Raw genomic sequence first — 15438 nt, 5'->3', positions numbered from 1 at the left:
AAAAGTGCAAACAAATTTTAGCAAGGAATTCTGGAAAGGTTAATGAACCATAGATGCACTTTTCTTATTTGCATGTTATGCTAATGAGCATCTGTTTCCAACTAGTTGTGTCAAAACCCTGTGTGACACAGGATTCGTTTTTGGGGAGTTGTGTAATGACCACTGATATAGTTGTCTCACAATGTTGACAACATGTTACTACAACCAGTCAGTAAACTGACATTGAAACACTGTTCATATAATTATGGAAATGAGATAGGGTTTTCTAGAGGTAACATTGTGTCTGTGTATTGCATGTCTTGTATATTCTACATATATTTCATGTGGTAGAAATAACAAAGTTTATTTTGTAATTAAATTATAGTGATTACTAATTAGTACTTCACACCTGAATATTTTCTTTATTATTCCCCAGCTCATAGCGCAGGCATGGGATATAGTGTTTACCAGCATCCTCACAAAGTCATGTCAGGAATACTATTGCAGATACAGACATTCAACCAGTGCTTTACTGAATACTTTGCACATTAGATCTGATTAACATATTTAATGACCATATATGGTCATGCGCTTGAAAAAAAGGTTGCAAGGGGATCTGCCATCTCTGATGGCTTTCTTGTTTAACGAGTTAATCGTTGAAAATGAAATGTAACATATAAAATAACACATCGCATGCTGTTCATATGGCTATCTGTGGAGACTTTGAGCTGGCTATGTTATTATGCAACTTATTAAAAAGTATGAAATAATAAGATGAAAAACAAATTTATTCACATACTATACAATTATTTACAATACAGAAATCACTCTAGAAAAACAAATTAAAAATAGTTTATCAGATTTGTAAAAAAGTAACTGCAAATGAACATCATGCATTTTTATAGATGCATTATAGTATCTGTACACAATACACTACATGAATCACCTGGAATAAGTCCTTGACACTATATTAGAAAGATGTTCTGAGTGGGTTTCACTACATGTACTTCACGCATCCTAGATTGCGGTTGAAATGACCATGGCTTGGCTAATTCAAATAGAAATGTTACATTCATGGAATAGCATGCATCCCATGACTCATTGCTCCTAGACTGAACAAATTACCTGACTTGGCCAAGTGATGTAGCAAATACATTTCTTATCTAGGGTAGTTTGAAATATGTGTATGGGCAATTAATCTAAGTGCTCTGTCATCTCTATTTAAAGCTTGTGTTATTCTTAGTGATACTTCCATTGTATGTGGATGTACAAATTGTAAATGCTCAACAACTGGAATAAATAAGAATCGGCACTGCACTGAAAATTTGAATAAACTAGTAATCATTTAAACAATTTCTTTGATTATCATAATAAATATGGCCAATTTTCGAAGAATACAATAATGATTAAAAATATCACACATACAAACAACCATCATGGTTTCTGATCCGGAGAATATAGTCATTGTGATTATAGAATGGTAATTTCTTTCTAGCTTAGCTTCTATTTTGATGGTCCTTCCAGCTGGTTGGCTCCATGACTATGGCATTTGCTTCCATGCGTTTTTCCTCGGCTTGCCTCATCAGTCACTTGATGTTCTTTTTCAACCATTCTCTTTAAATGGTCCTGAAAATACAATTAAATGTAGTACTAGAGTATTCATGAAGAATGTGTGTATATAAATAAAAATTATGTTTTTCTTATTGCATATATTAGGAAAATATTTTGGATAACTAATTTGATTTTGTAAGAGAAAGAAAATCAAAAAAGAAGTCACTTTTAACAAAAATGACAACAAAATTAATCTAAATTGGACAAATGAAGATGTCACGAAATAAAAAAGACTCAACAAAAATTGAAAAATATCACTTTTTACCTAAAATGTTAATCAAAATTAGAAGATTGAAGATATCATCACCAAATGAACAAATCTGAGAGAGGTCTACCCAAGGTACATATACACCAAGTATCAAAGCATTAACAATTGTAGATTTCAAGAAGTCTGAAAAGTAAAAAGTCAACAGCGGGCTAAAAAGGTGACTGATATTCAAAAGATAAAAGAGTTGAGACAGCCACTTTAAAATACATGCACTATTGTATGAGCATAGTCTAAAATTAATACATTTACGCATGACGGAAACTTCCATACCTGCCATCCCAATAAAGATGCCAACTTATAACAACCATCATCACATGTACCAATGTAAGCAACGTCGCGATAATTATCATCCTTGTCAAACAGCAGAGAGGGAAATTGAAGGTCAATTCCCAGAAATGAACCAACTGCATCCTGGGCCTGCAAAAAAACGGTTCACTTATGTATGGTTGTTATTGAGGTGAAGAATGGAGTGAATCCATAAATAAAGTGGACATGATAGTGTCAATAACTATAACATTGATTTGTTGCATATACTGAAACCATTTTAAATCAGAACTTGAAACAATTGCACATTAAAAAGTGTAACGTGACGTAAAATGTAGTGATGTGGATTTCAAACATTTGTTAAATACGGTACCAAATTTTTAAGTCAATCTGAAAAATTTTGTTTCATTAAGTCCAATATATGTAAAAAATTTGAGAAATAACTGTCCATGAGATCCAAAATGATTGATTTTGATGCCATTTTAACATTAAAATGACTGCATTCTGCCATCATGTATGTATTTGTGTGCCATGATGTATATATATAGTTTTAACTTAATCAGTCAAGCATTTGCATTCAAAATAAAATGGTTACTAGGCGTCCATTTTGAATCCAATCAGCGCGTATCTATAAAATTGTATTTCTTGATTTCACCGAATAGGATCTAACAAATATGTGATAATAAAATGAAACTCATAACCGGAAGATTGTACTCACAAGTGTGTCATTAGGTTTGTCTTTGTTTATTATTAGTCTTGGGGTGTTGACGGGTACTCTGTAAACATAATGCAATTAGTTCATTGCTTTAGACGATGCAATACAAACATGGCTGCTTCTATTTTCGATGAGTTAATGCAGTTTAAATTAACCCAGGTTGAAAATTTTATAACAGAAAAGTTTTTTTTTTAGTTTTAATATTATGAGGTTATTACGAGGATATCTCAAAGTATGCACGAAGACAGTACAGCAGAAGTATCAACCGACGCATAACGGAGGTCGATGTATTAAAGCCTACTAATGTATAATACTTACCTGTTAATGAGAGAACAAAATGGCTGAACGGACAGAGATGTACCAAGAATTATTAATAAGTCACATTTACCAAAATCCTGAAATAAAATAAAACTTTAGTGAATATTTGTTTGACTTTTTTCAACTTACATGAACAGCTTTCAAATTTTTCATGCATGTGACTTTATAGATAGCTCTGTCACAGATTTGTACATTTCATTAGACAATGTTTGATTTTCTTTGTCGCAAAGTATTATGTCATGTGATTAATTATTCATGAACATTTGATTCAAAGAAGCAAGGTAAATTTTACGAGCATTGTAACAGATGCATTTTTCACTTGAGGCATTAAGCTACGTCTTAGTCTAAACAAAAAACCTTCTTTACATTTCCTCGGTACTAAAAATAACTGAAAAATTACACCAAAGTTTACGTTAAAAATGTCATTATCGTCTGTACACTGTGAATGTTATCATAATAATGTCATGGTTACAGCATATAAACTATGAGTATGAGTGGTTTATGTGTTATAATCATCATTTTACTATGATTTAAATAATCTATACAATGGTCATCATGAATCAAGGGAGGTTGAGACCAATCAAAATATCATTGTGAATATGTATAGTTTAATCTTTCTTGTATTTAAATTGTTGGTACATTGACCTTATATACCTGTCATAAACAAATTACAGAATACCGGTATAACCACAGGAATTTCTAGAACACTATGGCCAATTCAAGACGGCCATGGTGTGAATCTCAAAATCCTGTAAAAGTTATTACTTTGTTCATTTTTGATCAAAATTTACAGATTTGTTGAAACCTTAAGCCAAAGGCTCCTTTCACATTTACAATTTTGAAATACATGTACTTTATTTTAGCTGGAATTAATTGTCGCTGAAAGAACTTTTTGGATGTTTTTGGGTATGAAATTTATTTTCACTAAGTTTAGGGGAAAAAATTAAATATAGGAAAAAAGGTATATTGCTGGATTTTATTTTCACTGAATCATTCTTTCAGCGAAAATATTGGAAATTAATTCCAAGCAAAAATAAAGTATTTTACAGTATTGTAAACTGTGGTACAGCCACAGCCAAATCTTGTTTAACACAGGTACCAATGATGAATATGTCACCACCAGAAAAGTGTAGAGGCGATGATTTCAAAGAAGATGATGTACATGTAAAATCTCATGTCTCTTGTCTAAAACTTACAAATAACAAGTTATGGATTATGCTTAAAATTAAAAATATACAAACCTGTTCAACAGATTCATGGAAATTGGCAGAAAGAGACTCACCAAAAAATACAATATCTGAAAAATAAGCAATCTGAATATAGTTTCACTCTTGATTTTTTATTAACTAAAACTATTCCACAATTGGAGCTTAATTAACACTTTGAGTGTCAAAGTTGACTTTTGTAGTCAATTATATCAATTTGATCTCAAAAATTTAGAAAAATACACAATGGACTATCATAAGACATGTACAAGAAATTCATTAGCGATCTCTCTATTATTTCTTGCTGTTTTTGTGATAACAAAGGGAACAATTTTTTTAATGGTGCGAGAATAAAAGGAAAATCCTGCTTTAAATATAGAATGACCATATTAGCATAAGCACTGCTTTAACCAAGGGAAATGGAACACAGAATGAGAACATAAAGGACCAATCAGAATGAGAACATAAAGGACCAATCAGAATGAGAACATAAAGGACCAATCAGAATGAGAACATGAAGGACCAATCAGAATGCCAAAAGTCTGAATAGTTACTGGCTTGGTGCACCATGAAACTTGAGACAGGAACCTGATGGTTCCTCAACAGTAGGACCTCCACTGAGACAGGAACCTGATGGTTCCTCAACAGTAGGACCCCACTGAGACAGGAACCTGATGGTTCCTCAACAGTAGGACCCCCACTGAGACAGGAACCTGATGGTTCCTCAACAGTAGGACCCCACTGAGACAGGAACCTGATGGTTCCTCAACAGTAGGACCCCCACTGAGACAGGAACCTGATGGTTCCTCAACAGTAGGACCTCCACTGAGACAGGAACCTGATGGTTCCTCAACAGTAGGACCTCCACTGAGACAGGAACCTGATGGTTCCTCAACAGTAGGACCCCCACTGAGACAGGAACCTGATGGTTCCTCAACAGTAGGACCCCACTGAGACAGGAACCTGATGGTTCCTCAACAGTAGGACCCCCACTGAGACAGGAACCTGATGGTTCCTCAACAGTAGGACCCCCACTGAGACAGGAACCTGATGGTTCCTCAACAGTAGGACCCCCACTGAGACAGGAACCTGATGGTTCCTCAACAGTAGGACCTCCACTGAGACAGGAACCTGATGGTTCCTCAACAGTAGGACCCCCACTGAGACAGGAACCTGATGGTTCCTCAACAGTAGGACCCCCACTGAGACAGGAACCTGATGGTTCCTCAACAGTAGGACCCCACTGAGACAGGAACCTGATGGTTCCTCAACAGTAGGACCCCCACTGAGACAGGAACCTGATGGTTCCTCAACAGTAGGACCCACTGAGACAGGAACCTGATGGTTCCTCAACAGTAGGACCTCCACTGAGACAGGAACCTGATGGTTCCTCAACAGTAGGACCTCCACTGAGACAGGAACCTGATGGTTCCTCAACAGTAGGACCCCCACTGAGACAGGAATCTGATGGTTCCTCAACAGTAGGACCTCCACTGAGACAGGAACCTGATGGTTCCTCAACAGTAGGACCCCCACTGAGACAGGAACCTGATGGTTCCTCAACAGTAGGACCTCCACTGAGACAGGAACCTGATGGTTCCTCAACAGTAGGACCCCACTGAGACAGGAACCTGATGGTTCCTCAACAGTAGGACCTCCACTGAGACAGGAACCTGATGGTTCCTCAACAGTAGGACCCCACTGAGACAGGAACCTGATGGTTCCTCAACAGTAGGACCCCCACTGAGACAGGAACCTGATGGTTCCTCAACAGTAGGACCTCCACTGAGACAGGAACCTGATGGTTCCTCAACAGTAGGACCCCACTGAGACAGGAACCGGATGGTTCCTCAACAGTAGGACCTCCACTGAGACAGAAACCTGATGGTTCCTCAACAGTAGGACCCCACTGAGACAGGAACCTGATGGTTCCTCAACAGTAGGACCTCCACTGAGACAGGAACCTGATGGTTCCTCAACAGTAGGACCTCCACTGAGACAGGAACCTGATGGTTCCTCAACAGTAGGACCCCACTGAGACAGGAACCTGATGGTTCCTCAACAGTAGGACCCCCACTGAGACAGGAACCTGATGGTTCCTCAACAGTAGGACCCCCACTGAGACAGGAACCTGATGGTTCCTCAACAGTAGGACTCCCACAACACAAGATACTGAACAAACTTGCCTGGTCTAATAACAGATTTACATTTTGTACATCTCGGAATCTTGTCATCATTTACTATTTCTGGAAATAAAATGAAAAAATAAAAACTATTATTATACTTGTTAATGAGAGGTGTTTTTGTATTAGTAGTCCTTATGAATTTTTCGGTTAAACTTTGCAATCAGGACTATTCACAAGAATTGTGCTGTGGCTCTACTCACTTTTGACCCATTCCAAAGTATAAGATGTTTTACAATCTTCTCCAAGACAATGCCAGGATGCAAATGACCCATGTGCCAGGACTGTCTTATCTTCTGGTATTCCTGCTCTTGTGTCTAACGTGTCAATGTTCTGAAAATATCAAACAGTTACTTTGGGGAGTCTGAGTTGAATTCTGAATCTACTCAGCATATGTGCAATGCATCATGGGATTCCCTTACAATCTCACTTGAATTTTCTAAAATTCCCAAGAATCAAAATAATAATATGTAAGTATTCCAACTCATATCCCCAGATCAGATTAAATAGTTTCACTATAGAAACCAATGTATAAACAAATTAAAATTCGGTTAAAAGAAAAATTTAGCCATTTTTGCATAACATTTTTTGATGACTTAATTAATGACGAATTAATTAAGGTTTAATTTTCATTTTTCCACCTTTTTCCACCTGTAACTATAAACTACACAAGCAATACATCTATAAATCACATTATTGGCAGGAGTGAGAATAATATAAAAACATAATTCTCTCAACATACCTGAGTGTAATGTCTCAGTAACAATCCTTTATCTGCTAGCATCTTGATAAAATAATGTGCTGGTGTTGGTTGATATTCACCAACTTTCATATAGAAATCACGCACCCGAATTTTGAAAAAAGGTTCTGGGTTTTTCTGTGTGTGATTCAAAAAGAAAAACTTACTATTATGGCACATGGTTTAAACCGTTTAATTTTTTCTGCTTGGAATTTTTGTAATTTAATGATTTTATAGCATTCTTGAGAACAAAATTTATTGACACTCGGTGAACTCCTTGCATGTCTCAACAAAAATGCTCGAATCAAATTATATTTTTCAAACTACCTTCTAAACATCAATGTCAAACTAGTTTTCTAACGAAATTGTATTTTATATATTACCTTAAAATAATCTATGGAGAATAAACTGCTGGGTGATGGTAGATTATACTCTTTCAAATTATCATACAAACCAGTATTTTTACTTCGGAAATCAGGAATGCCAGCAGCTACAGCGAAACGTTTAAGTTTATTATTCCTTAAAGGTCACTGGGTCAATAGCTACATTCATGTGTGTGACGTTTTTTGGAACTATTTTATTGCATGCATCAGACTACATAATTTTGTAATGGTGTTATATGTCACCTGATCACCCGAGTGTATTGATATGTAAAAAGTAGTGCTGTTGGTGTAACTGTAAATTGCGGAATAAACAAGAAGTTAAACTTGAAAGCTCTCTGGTTTCTTTGATGTTTTGTGTGTTCCTGAGCCAGCACATCACAATGTGGAATACCTCCACACCACAACCAAATTGGTGCACCATGTAAACACAATGAAATGATTATCCCCCCAAATCCGGTGATATCGTGCTGCGGGATGCATTTAATTAATTCAGATTAAAAATGCAAGATTTTTTATTCTTGATTGAAGGTATACTCACATGTTGATATGCCAGCACCTACCATTGTGATGATGTTACGACCTGTTACAGGTAAAATACTATAATATTATCTTAAGAATATGTAAGTATGCACAAAGGTAGTTCTCTAAACACATCGACTGATGCGTAACAGAGGTCAATGCATTTCTGTACTGCCTGAGTGCACATTTTGCGGTATTCTCATGATAACCTTATTACTATACATATTATTCTTGCTTGTAGAAATAATGTAATGAGATATAACAGCTCGAAGTGGCAAAGAAAAAAATTTGAGTTCTTTGATCTGTGTCTGATGTAAACATAAGAATGTGTTTATTGTGACATAAACGTGACATAAATTTTGAAATATTGAACACTTTTAAACATTGTTTACATTATTCATAAGCTCATACATGGAGGTCTTTTTTTACCTCTGTGGTTCAGATTAGAACAGCCTGCAATACAGAAATAACACATAAAATGCAATACATAAAATTACTGCAGACAGAATTACAACACATAAAATTACAGTACACCAACTTACAACACCCAGAATTACAACACACATCATTACAACACACGGAAATACAACACCGTAACACAGAATTACAACACAGAAATAAAAGACACAAATACATTACACACAGAAATACAACAACAAAATTACAACACAATTAATACAACACACAAAACACTCATTTGTTACCTACATTTTCCATCATGAATGTACTTAGCTACTCCTTGAAGTGTGAGTTCATCCAACAATTGCTGAGTTTTTTCTGCTGGCTCATTTGGCCCTGCTACTAACTGTACCAACATATTAGCAACTCCTGCTTGTATCTGGGCCATTTTATTTTCCATTTCTTTCCCTGTAACAAAACAATGCCAATGTCCATTAACAAAGGGAGTAAGAAGTTAAAATAAAAATCTTCAACAATGTTCCTAGCAATATATTACTGTGATGTTCCAATAAAAGGGCTCTTATAATAACATAGCCCACGTACTTTACTACAACATAAACGAAGATTAATAATCACAAACATACATTTTCTTTCTACGTCAGCTGATGCATTCAATGCTTCATTTATAGCCTCCGAGTTGAGACCACCCGATGCAGAACTGCCTGATTTCCCATCATCCCCTCCTGCAGCTGTGTCACCGCCTTGCATAATCTATCAAACAACAAAGAAATACATAGATGTATTACTCATATGGAGGAAAATTTTGTATTTACAAATGACATAAAAAATGTTCACTGTCTATTGACTGTGTTATTGACCAATCACAGAAATGCTTGACAATCGCATAGTGTAGGTACAGAAAAATCTGAATTAGAAGCAGTATCTATTCTTTTTGAACACATGAGAACCATTTCTCAAATGTGTAGATTCTATTGTTGTATTGTATCACTACTGTGGGTATATTTATTGTACCGGGGTATTTATTATGTTAGTAAATTACCGGTACACAATGACCAGATCAAAAACTGTTCCTCTTCAATCCATTTGAAATTTGGGGATGGGAATTTTGTTTCTTTATTATTATTCTACTAAGATAATATTTTTGTTATTTTTTAACAACTGACTGCCTCTAAATACATTGTGTCTTTATCATTTTTTTCGATAGTTTGAAAAGTGTTTTCATAATGTGCATCAAGATTCCACATAATATCAATGGGTACCGCTTTAGTTCAGTGGCGGATCCAGAGGGGGCGGGGGGGGGCATGCATGCGAAGCTCCCCCCCCCCCAATACATTTTGCTGGATCCGCCACTGTTATAGTTTACCGTAATCTCGTAATTTTATTTTATGTGGCACGCTACAACAGCAATACGTTATCGACCGGATGAGTAGGGATACAAGGGGCATGACAACTGACAGTATAAACAAAAAGGCCAACTCTTCCATCAAGATGTTTCCCGTGTTAAATCTACTTTTCGTAACGTGGACGCCACGCTCTGATTAGGTACACGTAACTTATTAAACATAAGTCACTGTTTAGCGTTCATAATGTAAATCACATGGTTAGTAAGAACACTTTCACAAACCTTAATAAAGATCCGGGTTTGTCTGATTACATGTAAAACTTGAATACAACAAGGAAGTCCAGAAATCAAGATGTGTGTCCAACAGCCGAAGAAGTTACAAGAACCCCTTTTAGGAACCACTGGCACTGTTTAGTCGACTAGTTTATCACTACTGTTCGGCAGCAACTATTGATCATAAATCGGCAACATTGTACAACACTAAACGTAGTCCACCATTCAAAAATCGACACTTTAACACAGTATTAAACAAACACCTGTAACACAGTATTGAGTACATCACATCACGAAATAACAATGTATTGCGCCCTCTACGATAAAGATAGAAAATTGAATTGTTAACGTTTTTCGCTAATAATGTTCGATGCCCGAATTAGTTTACATTCAGGGCAGGGCATGTAACAATCAACAAGTAACATGTAATGTGGTACAGCCATTAATGTTATAATACATATGGCTCAAAATGTATTTTTTTTGTTTTTTGTTATTTACTTTAAACAGCGTCCGGATAACTTTCGGAAATTCCGTCGCGTTTCGGAAAGATTTAATTTTCACAACTTTTGAATATTTATTCATACTTTTAGGCTAGTGAGGAGGTTATAATAATTTTTCATTTCACTTTAACTCTGTTTTTTTCACCCCTCAGACCCCTTTGAAAAGTCACTTCTGGCCATTGTAATGGCCACTTTTTTTTTAATGGCCAGAATACCAACCAGAAATTTTTTTAATGGTCAAAATATTGGCCAGTATTTTCAAACTGGTAGTTATAATGACCACTATTTTTACACTGGTCAGAATAATAGTAATTTTTTATTTAATGATGGAGTGGGTGACAATCTATTTTTTTAATGGGTATTATAATGATCATTTTATTTTTCATTACATGAATAAAATAGTCATTTTTTTTTTCATGTCACAGATATACCCGGTAATGGCACATGGGGATTGACAGCTCTCCTCTTTTTCCTCACTCGCTTCAGTTTGCTTCAATTTTAAGCCAGTAAAATTGTAGGTAAACGTAAAATACAAGATTTTGAAAAATTTGAAATATGGAATTATATATCTTGAAAAAATATGACGTTTTGGGTTAATTTGTTTTTAAAATCACAACAAATCATGCACTTGATACTGTTGACTTAATAATATATAGTATAATGCAATAGGTTATTATTGAACATAGAAGATGACCCGTTTTCAAAATTCGGCCTAGACCCTTATCACGGGCGCTAACGAAGTGTGTGCAAACATTGAGCCCAGGCTAATCACCCAAAATACCATTGTACTTGATGTCCATTTGAAAATTTAACTATTATATTCATAACTATTCTTATTCATAACTATACTAAACTTGACAATCAATACAAGCACATTCTGTGACATTATTCTTGAGATAAAAATGGACTGACAATGAGACTCTGTACTACATCCTGTTCTTATAAAGGCAATATCCAGCATTTTAATACCTTGAACAAACAAACAAGACATTCACTACTGAACCTTTGAAAAGTGTGCAACCCCCAAAATACTCAGCAACTGACTTTCCACCAAAAAAAGTCACATAAACAGCTGGTTACTCCAAAAAGTCACATAAACAGCGAGTTATTAATCCGAAAAAAGAGCCTGTCTTTATGAGTGGGGTTAAGCTCAAACATAAACAAAATTCCCATTTTAATAATGACAAAAAACTAAAGTTTAGTCTTCAAATACACCCAAACTATAACATTTTAAATTGAAACTTTTCATAACATGTGTTATAAACTGTAGAAGTTTATGTTGAAGGGTTGATGGAAGGTGATTTTAAAGTGGCTAAGACACAGTCAACTAAAAAATACCCATGATGCTCTGCTTTATTTTTATATTTTGCTATTTTCTCTATTATGAATGGTTTAATGTGATATGAAAATTATCTGTAAAAATATTCCACGACTACTGCATGTGTACAAAACTGGGTTGGGTGGTTCAGTAAGTTATATGGGGGAGGGGGTCTAGCATAGAGCTCCATGTGTGTAGCGCTAGCTGACTTAGCAGTGAATGGCATGTTTTTTTGTTCACGGTATTATAATGCTGGACAATAATAGTGTTCATGCTACATGAAGTACTGGCTAAGATTTTAGCTGATGTTTGCATTTTGACTAGACCCAATTGCATCCATGCATTGGGAGGGCCAGTCCTTAGCACGGGGGCTAAGGGGCGCTGTTTACGAACGCAAAATTTCTGCTGCTGACATGTTTCATTCTAATTTATGAAGCGAAGTGCACTGGAACACGAGCGTAGACAGAGCGACTTATTTGGATGCACAGGAACAGTATATAACGGCGTTACAGAATGCAGAGTTTTATTAGTGCATGTCGTAGACAGCGAACCAAATTGGCGTTGTTGTATGCTCTACTACAGCGACCCAATCAGTGTGAAAGCGTGTACGGAGTAATTAATGACTGGTGGGATACTACATGGAACTATAAACCACAGGAAGAACAACCACTTCGTTTCCTTTGAACTATGATAGTTGCCGCGATGTCGAATGTTTATTTTGACTGTTTATTTCGTCGCATTAAAAAATAAGCCGATTTACGCAAATGAACGTTTATCTCAGGCTATCGGTCATTTTCGGAGTCAATCGAGCGACTTCGGGATATCACGTGATCGAGTTGTTTCGGTTATAGCCACGTGGGTTATAGCATAAAAAACAATGGCGCCAAGACAAAAACACTGATAAATGAGCGACATTCAACGGGAAAAAAAAAACACATTGCCACTTCTGGCGATCGAAGGGAAACACGGAATAAGTCGGGATATCTCAACAACAAACAGCATACCAAACCCCATGTTTCGCAAACTTTCGCAACCTTATTTTTTTGAGGATTGAAAAAAGCAATAAATAATCTAAAAACGACATTGAAAATTATGAAAACTCGCTAAAACTCCGACCCGTTGCATGATTTCCGGTACACTGAAGGTCACGCTGCAGACCGACTTGTTTGCGCATGCGTAGTGAATGAAATATTTTACTGCGCAGATATGAATTTTTTTTTTCAAGTTTTCTGTTTCCAGCAAAGCGGTTGATACAGGCGTATCGGCGGCAACTAACATGGAGTATGACTAATGTTGTGGAAACAAAAGCGAAAGCACTGTAAGATAAACTAAGACAAAGGTTTTTTTAATCCTCTTAGTTTCGTTGTTCTTCCTGGGGTTTATAGTTCCATGGATACTAGTAGACGACTTCCCCAGAAGTCGAAGATATGGTGTTTCGCATGCGCACGCATGCCGTTTTGGGGTGTAACGTAAATTGCACATGTGATATTGCTTTTGAGTGTACCAATCAACATCACAAAAATTCCCTTCTAACAACTATCAGCAAACTAGTATCGGAAGCACCACAATGGTTTAAAAAAAAACAATTGAAAAAACTGGTGATGATATTAATAAAAAAAATAAGCATTATAAATCAATAAAACATGGAAAAGGAATGAAAAAAAAAATATTAAGGGAGAGAAATATATGGTGGTTGTTTCGATAATTTGTGGTTGGTTTATTTCGGTTAACAGTGTAGTTATGGCACTGTACCATTGCTGTTTAATTGTTTGTTCATAATTGCTGCCTCCCTTGGGAAACAAGTTTGGGTGTTCTTAGCCAGTGCAGAGACCCTCAACACTGTGGCCTGTGCTATAACTGTTGGGCCCTCCTGTGAGTGAACACAATTGGGTATAGCTGATATGCAAACATTTGGGATTCACTTATATCTTAGCCTGTACTTGGTCAAAGTCCCTCTTATGACTATGACTTGGTGTAGCCTGAAACCAGACTACTGTGGATTAGTGATGTTTTGTAATGGATTACCTCCCTGATGAGTACATTTAAATAACAATGGAAACTAGCATATCACTGGCAACACATATAAGGATTTTGGCAAATTTTCACCGTTTTGTATGAAACTATCTTCACAACAACATTAATGTTTTACAATAAATTATATCAAACATATGTATAATTTAGTAGTATTAAAACTTTTTAAGTTTTTTTGAATTAAGAATGCACCAATCTTACTAGGAATCTATTCAAATCTAACCCTTAGTATGCTAATTTAATAATGGCTCATCAAAGGTATTGAATTACTGAACACACATCTTTGCATAGTTTCCAAAACTAAAATATTATTTCATGCTCTGGCCCCTCTCATGTAACAGTTTAAGAATACGTACATTATTTAAAATCATTTTAAAAATGCGACTGGAATGTCCAGGCCCAAACTTCTGCTGCTGCAACATCCGTCCATTCTTGCATATACATGCAATTGTTTCTCTGAGATTCTGCATGCAACCAGTTTATTTTTTGAACTGAATAACAGATTCCTAGAAGTTTATTTTGACATTTCCAAATAACACTATATATAATTTAACAATTTCAGGAATAGATTAGATTGCTTGCTATTCCATTAGAAACTCTTACTTCCAAGTGTGATTTTCAACAAGCGTTCATATGTTTAGCTAACCAAAGGGAAACAAAAGCATAGTGACAGGAAGTCAACACAGCAGAAAGTATGACAAAGGTTTACACTTCAAAAATGACTGGAAAGTAAATAATTTATAACCAAAGACCATCTATGCATAAACAACTAAAGATCTGGGAGGTACAGCTTTCCAAAGTAAAAAAGTCATATGGGGGAGGGGGGGGTTAAAACATTGCTTCAAACACAGTCCCTCTATCGCTGTGCTTCAAAACATCATCTTAATTATTCAGCTCAGTGTACAAACACATAAAGTACAGAAATTGGATAATTAATGAAAACATTAGACAAAACAAGAATATGTAAGCAATATTAAAAGTATGCCATGTTTTGTTTTGTTTTTGAAAAATCATGATGTAGTGCACAGCCATACAGACTGTTTTAGTGGATAATAATATTTTAGGTTTGCAATGTCATACTCCTCCAGATATTCATCAAGTTTTCTTGAGAGGCGATTAGCTTAAGGAGGGGGCTGTGCAAAATGTTTTTTCTCCTCTTTGTTTTTGTGCTATTCTTTTTCTAGTGTAAAATATTTTTTTGTCAAAGATGTAGGCGTGTCAAATTTTTTTGATCTCTACAGGATTTTTTCAATAATATTTTCCTGTTAATTATTATTAAGAAGATGAAAGATTGTGGAGTGAGTGTGGGTGTGTACAAAAGGGTCAGCAAGAAGAACTATATAAGATAGCTGAAAATCATGAAATACCAG

At 35.7% G+C, this 15438-nt stretch overlaps 1 protein-coding gene across 1 annotated transcript; it reads right to left on the bottom strand.

Moving 5' to 3' along the window:
• Window positions 1-749: 749 nt before the first annotated feature.
• On the bottom strand, window positions 750-10534 carry LOC100377002 (NAD-dependent protein deacetylase sirtuin-2-like). Its single transcript, XM_006811113.3, has 13 exons — window positions 10229-10534; window positions 9228-9354; window positions 8893-9051; window positions 8204-8245; window positions 7666-7772; window positions 7286-7420; window positions 6747-6876; window positions 6547-6606; window positions 4397-4452; window positions 3156-3232; window positions 2841-2898; window positions 2129-2275; window positions 750-1605 (listed from the first exon to the last, which is right to left on the bottom strand). Exons 2-13 carry the CDS (start codon window positions 9349-9351, stop codon window positions 1483-1485), a joined length of 1218 nt encoding a protein of 405 aa, XP_006811176.1. The 5' UTR covers window positions 9352-9354; window positions 10229-10534; the 3' UTR covers window positions 750-1482.
• Window positions 10535-15438: the final 4904 nt, after the last annotated feature.

This window comes from Saccoglossus kowalevskii, chromosome 7, assembly GCF_978046115.1.
Source record: "Saccoglossus kowalevskii chromosome 7, keSacKowa6.1, whole genome shotgun sequence".
NCBI lineage: Eukaryota > Metazoa > Hemichordata > Enteropneusta > Harrimaniidae > Saccoglossus > Saccoglossus kowalevskii.
This window is presented reverse-complemented; position numbering and strand designations above follow the sequence as displayed.